Genomic DNA, 5,993 nt, shown 5'->3' with positions numbered 1-5,993 from the left:
TCTCTCTCTCTCTCTCTCTCTCTCTCTCTCTCTCTCTCTCCTCTCTTTGTATCTCTTCCTCTTACTCGTCTTTATCTGCGCCAGAATCTGCCTGTTCTAAAATACATAATCTAACTACTATATTATCACTAGTATTCTAAAGTCAAGCAAATAACAGAAGTTACATTAGTTTCAGAAAAATCTCAAAAGAACGTTGAAAAAAATCTCAAAAAATCGAGCGTTACAACAACCATTTATGGTTTTTTTGTCTCATAACTGTAATTTCGTTTCTTTAATCATTAGCTAACTTATTTACCTAATCACTAAGAGAAGTGAGCGTTATCGACTACATACATTATCGACTACTTACATTATTGACTAAGAGTTAGACATGAATTTACTACCTCGCGGTTAGACACCAACGGAATTCAATTCCTATTAGAGTCCTTGGCGTTTCGTATCTCTCTTCTTCACCAGGTTATTTCTCATCGGCCAGGTCAGTTTCGTCGTGAACATTAGTGAGCTACGAGAAGATAGTCGAGTTGGACCAAGTCGAGTTTTTGCATCTCTCAGTCGCAGCTTGAAATATAACTACCGGCGGCCGCGTCATCTACAACTCGCGGCAGCAAAGTTACATTCTGGTGAATATCAAAGGCAAAGAGATCTCCCGGGAAACTTGATTTCCGCGATTTAATTATGAGCCGAGTGGATGAGACACACAGCTCAAAGCGAGACGAACAGGAGTTATTTGTCGAAATCTCTAATTTTGCTCCAATTCATTCTTTCTTTCTTCGTGCGCCGCGTTTCGATCGGACGATTAATCTCAATCGATCACGGCCGTTATTCAACCTGCGACTGCGTTGTCGAGGTTCACTCGGCGCAAATCGGGACTTCCGCGAGAACTCGAGATTGTGAATTGAACTTGTCTCTTTATAGCCGCGACGCCGAGTGCCTCGTTGAATGGTGCGTGTACATTAACACAGTCGGGTCAACAATCGTGTCCGACGCAGTGAAAAAGTATCCAGACAGCCGTGGCGACACTCGCCGTTGGATTTCTTTCGAGTCTCGCGTTAATATGGAAACGAGAGCCGCCCGCACTGACGAGACTGTGACAAAAAGTACGTCACGCTTAAACAAACGAAGCGGAGTGAAGACCGGCCGTTCGGCCGGCCATCGACGAATGATTGGTTTCAACGCCGTGGGCCATTAGCAAACACCTGAAGCTTTTCGTCCTCGCCCTTCCCCGTCTGCCCCTTCAACCACCGTCAGAGAGTTTCTCCGCCTCGAACTTTCAAACAGAAGAGAAAGAAGAGCACAGAGAGTCGGGGTTAACAAACTCATCCTTTCCCAAGCCACTCGCCCGTCCCACCAACCGTCCCACAGTTTTTAAGCGCTTTTTGCCACCTTCGTCGATCCCCGCGCCCTAGCCACCTCCATCTCACCCCTCTTCCCTACATTCGCCGCATTCGCCGGGTGCAATGCGAAAAACCCGATTAACAGTCGGCGATTGGAATCTTTCTGTGTTGCATTGTGGAAGTTTGCGCTGGGTTCCGGCCGCGCGGAATATCGACGGCTCGACTCTCTGCTGCGGTCGAGCAGTTGCTGGCGCGATTTCTTTCAGGTCAGAGAGAGAAATTCGCGGCTGTTAATTTGGAGGACGTATCGATCGATTGTTCACGAAACAAGGCCCGGGAGAAAGCGAGAGAGACGAGAGAGAGAGAGAGAGAAAGAGAGAGTTGTATTATTAGAAGACTATCTTCCGCTGGTCCGTCTTAACTCGGCAATGACGAGGTGCTATCTCTGGGACTTTTCGACTGACAGAGTGAGCTACGATTGTATCTCACAGCTTTCCTCAGCGGTAGTCCGTCAGTTTCCGTCATCAACATTGAAACTTTAGGTCTTGGCCGTGTCTAAATAATGAAAACCAATCAGAGAACATGACTTTATAATTATTATATGAAATATTGCAATTGTCAGACCTTGAGCTTTCAATCTTATGAATCTTCTTCTCTTTTCCTGTAAGAAAAAACCACAAAAATGAATGTTTGATTAGATAAAAGTTGAGTAGTGATAATCACGGAAATTACAATCACTAAACGATCATAGTAGATTCACACGAATGTTGAAGCCTTGCAGTTACGAATAGAGTAAAAAGTAGCCATAGGCTATAATTTGTCCAATAATTGCGTTTTAGTGCCTAAGTGTACGTACATAAACTACTGTGAACATCAATTATCTTTGATAGTGACTAGCGCACTATTTGAGCAATTATTGGGGAAATTATAGCCTATGGCCATCTTTTTCGTATAGTCATCGTACCCGAGTTTACATCAATATAAAACAGAGCAATTGCCATTTGCAACTTACGGGAGATTTGACGAGGTGACAGAGGGTTAACGACCTCTTGAACGAAGATGAAAACTCAATTGAAAGTTATTGAGAACTTGGAACTATATACTTATGTTACCGATATTAAACAAAGTGTATCGCGCTTGGGGTACGCTCGCCTTGTTCTCGGGTTAAAACGAAGGACCCGCCATTCATCTTGTAATGCACAATCCAATTCCCGCGTCATTTAAAATTCCACGTAACGCAACGACCCATTTCGGTCCCCGAGGGTGTGTTAGATCGGCAAAGAGAAAGTAAAATCCCCCACGTGTGATTCTCTTTGACGTGGAAATCGCATTGGCGATAGTAACGCGACGAGAATGAAAACTCTGCCCAACAAATGAAAGTTGCGTTATATTACGCAGTCACTAAATAACTGCATTTACGGAGCATCAGCATGAGAATAAAGATTTCTTTGACGGGGTCCCTTCATGAATTTTCTCACTTCGCTAAGACCTCGTGTAATACACGTAAAGGGTTCCTCGGAAGTTTTTACGCCGTTGGCCGCTAAGAGAGCCGGGGCGACTATCGTTTCCTCGGAATAAAGTAATCAGCCAGACGAGCGGTTGGGGAGACGAGGATACGGGTTGAAAAAAATTGATGAGAGACCGTTGCAGAAATTTTGCGCCACACCGGCGGATCGTTACTTTGAAAAACAACGGCGGCAGGCAGGTCGGAAGGCCAAGGGGGATGCTGGTGAAACGTGCCCCGAGGTCTATTAAGTATCTTTAATGAGGCAACGACATCGAAGAGGGTGGAGAGGCGCACACCGACGCTGTTTTTACTTCGTTATTATCGCCCCGCATTTTTGTATTTCATTCTCACGGCCGTCATTATTATTTCCCCGCCATTGCTGCTTGAAACGCGCGAATGCTCGATCGATTTACACTCCCGTCGCGCGGAACGCGCTCCGAGGATTCGTATAAAAAAGAAAAGGAGCAGGAGGATAACGGCTGTGTCGGGGTCGTTCGCGCGCGATACAGCGAGCGATAAACTCGCGCGCGGGCGATAAAATTCGCGTCGGGGGAACGAGCGTGTCATCTTACGCGAGCGCGCGCTTTCGAGGTAACTCTCCTAACGAACGAACCGTGATCACTTTGCTTCCCCGCCCCTCTCCCTTGCCACCCCGGCAAATCTCGCAATTCCCCGATATCGGGACGGCTTCTCGCCGGCGGGGAAGCTCGTGTCGCACGAGGATACGCTCCCTCGTGTGATCCGCGCGGAATTTTCGAGTCGGAACTCCCAAAGGGTGTTCCGGAGTTCGCCCGTCCACGACGACGCCACGAACAGCGTGGCGGATTTGAATTTCTGTATTCGTTCCAGGATAGTTCGAGGGGGAGAGGGGGGATTGCCGTTCAAACTCGGCAGAATTTCGCGGCAACGGGAAACAAAGCAACGTTCACGTTCTGAGAAGAATCCATTGCCGCGTGAGTCGCGCGTCGTCTCGCGTGACCGAGGGATTTTACGCGAACGAGAGTGTTAGGGCTCCTGCACACGAATTTCCGTAATCGCAAACGTAAGGCGTAAACTTAAACTGAAGAACTAATCAGGATTAGTACAGCAACGTACTACCCTGACAGAGCAATCAAACAATTTCCGCAGTATGATACGATTCTAACACAGAAGCTGGTTTCACCATCGAAGTGTTAACTTCCATAAAGCAGTGTTGACATATTTATTTAAAGATTTGCCAAGCACAAAAATAATGTTAATTTCAAAGGAAAATATATGAAAATCCATTGTCGTACATCTCTGAAACCGCGTTACAGCTAGAGCATTTTATCCGCGATAAAATTTTATCCTCATAAATTCAGCATGTTAAAATTAGTATGAATTGATGACTTTTTTATTTGTATCGCAAAATGGCTGTCGACTAGCATTACCGATGCGTTGGCGGGCAATTTATTTCCAGTTGCGCGTTCGGAGCGTGTTTTGCGATCTGTTAAAACATCGGATCTCTCGATGTCGAATTAACGATCTCTCTTTTTCGTTTCCTCGCTGTGCTCCATACACGCGATTCCGCGAGATACCGGATGTGTGGATTAATCGAACGCCTACCATCGCCTACAAATTTCCGCTGCCTCGGGCTACCAGGAAAATTCACTTATTCACGGCTTTTAAGTCGCACTCGGACGCTGATATCACGCGACATGATTCCATTAAGGCACGACGATATATAAATCCTATTAACGAGCCTTATTGTTTTTGGCAGAATGCGCGGCCAAGAACGGAAGATCGGTGGTGGAGCACCATCCTGCGTCCTCTTATTGGGAGCAGGGACCCTTTAGTCAGCCTTACTTCGACAACACGACAAGGAGAGAGACCACAACCACCGTCGGGCAATCCGCTTACCTGCACTGCAGGGTGCGCAATCTTGGCGATCGCGCGGTAAGTCCCAAGTTTCCTTATCAAGAACCGTCGTAGTCCTCGTTCTCGTCATTGTAATAACAGTGTCCTCGTTCGGGACGACGCAGCGTTTACGTGGATGTAGATTAACACCGCGTGTCTGTTAAATATCGCGACTAAATCTCGCAATTTTGATTCCCATAGATTATTTCCAGCTCTTGCTGGAAAATGTTTCTTCGTGTCGCATCCTTCGAGGACGCATCTGTCGTTATCATATGCGTATTCGTTATCATACCGTAAATTAGCAAAGTTTATCGCGCGACTCCCCATAGGATATTCTTTTTTGCATCCACCAGATTTCTTTTTCATGCTCGAGTCGCAGTCGCTCCACTTCTTTCTGATTTTTTCTTTTTTCGAAAAACGTGCTGACTATATATATGTATATATTCCTGTTACTTCCAATACTGCATGGTATGTCCAAAATCGTTCACTTGTTTTTCCGTCGAACTCGGTCAAACGTGGTTCAAAAAAAAAAAATAAAAGGAAAAACATTGCGCGCAGATGGAATAGATTGTAGATAAAGCGCACGCGGTATAATTTCAAAAGAAAAAAAAACAAACGCCGCGAAACAATTTCCTCCCGAGATTTCTCGATAACCAGACAGATAACTCGCGCAGCGCGGCCGGTGTGTCGCACGCTTTTAGAAAAGAAGAAAAAAGTCAATTAACCGACTAATCCTCTTATTACGTAAATTAATGTAGAGCCCGGTGGACGGGCTTTAACGCTCGATTATGCGTCAACAAGTTCGCGCGATTTAATTTTGTGTCGTTTGCGAGGGTTGCGCGCGGAGCGACAAAGGCCGGCCGACGCGAGCGCAAACAGATTTACCGTGCAAAATTAAATCGGCGCGTCGCATCCGTTCGATTAGCGCGCGATCCCCCAATTATTTTCCTTTTTATTTCGCGCCGCGCGAAGTGTATTTTCCGGACCATCGCGATCCAGCTCCCGAGGTCGTCGGTAAATTCTCTCGCGCGATGCCACACGCGGCACGCCACTCGAACAATCGAAGTCGCGCCGCCGATCCAAGCCGCCAAATAAATTCGCAGTTACGTGTGTGTATGTGTGTAAGTGTGGCGTTTGCGAGCATTAATCCGCAATCGTTCGCTCGCCGACAAACTTCGGTTCGTTCTCTCTCTTCTCCCTTCTCTCTCTTTCCCCCCCTCTCTCTCTCTCTCTCTCTCTCTCTCTCTCTCTCTCTCTCTCTCTCTCTCTCTCTCTCT

The 5,993-nt window shown here is 46.5% G+C and overlaps 1 protein-coding gene across 3 annotated transcripts in view; it reads left to right on the top strand.

Annotated features, from left to right (window-relative positions):
* Positions 1-5,993, top strand: part of LOC116842052 (T-lymphocyte activation antigen CD86-like) — a 286,780-nt gene that overhangs the window by 236,982 nt on the left and 43,805 nt on the right. For all 3 annotated transcript variants that reach the window (XM_032810705.1, XM_032810704.1, XM_032810706.1), the window contains one exon: positions 4,580-4,755. In XM_032810705.1, coding sequence (XP_032666596.1) covers positions 4,580-4,755 — 176 coding nt within the window. The remainder of the gene's footprint in view (positions 1-4,579; positions 4,756-5,993) is intronic.

Source organism: Odontomachus brunneus, unplaced genomic scaffold, assembly GCF_010583005.1.
Source record: "Odontomachus brunneus isolate Ranch 3 - 2012 unplaced genomic scaffold, Obru_v1 Obru_scaffold_020, whole genome shotgun sequence".
NCBI classification, from domain to species: domain Eukaryota; kingdom Metazoa; phylum Arthropoda; class Insecta; order Hymenoptera; family Formicidae; genus Odontomachus; species Odontomachus brunneus.
Note: the sequence above shows the minus strand (reverse complement) of the source record. Positions and strands in the feature narration are given on the sequence as shown.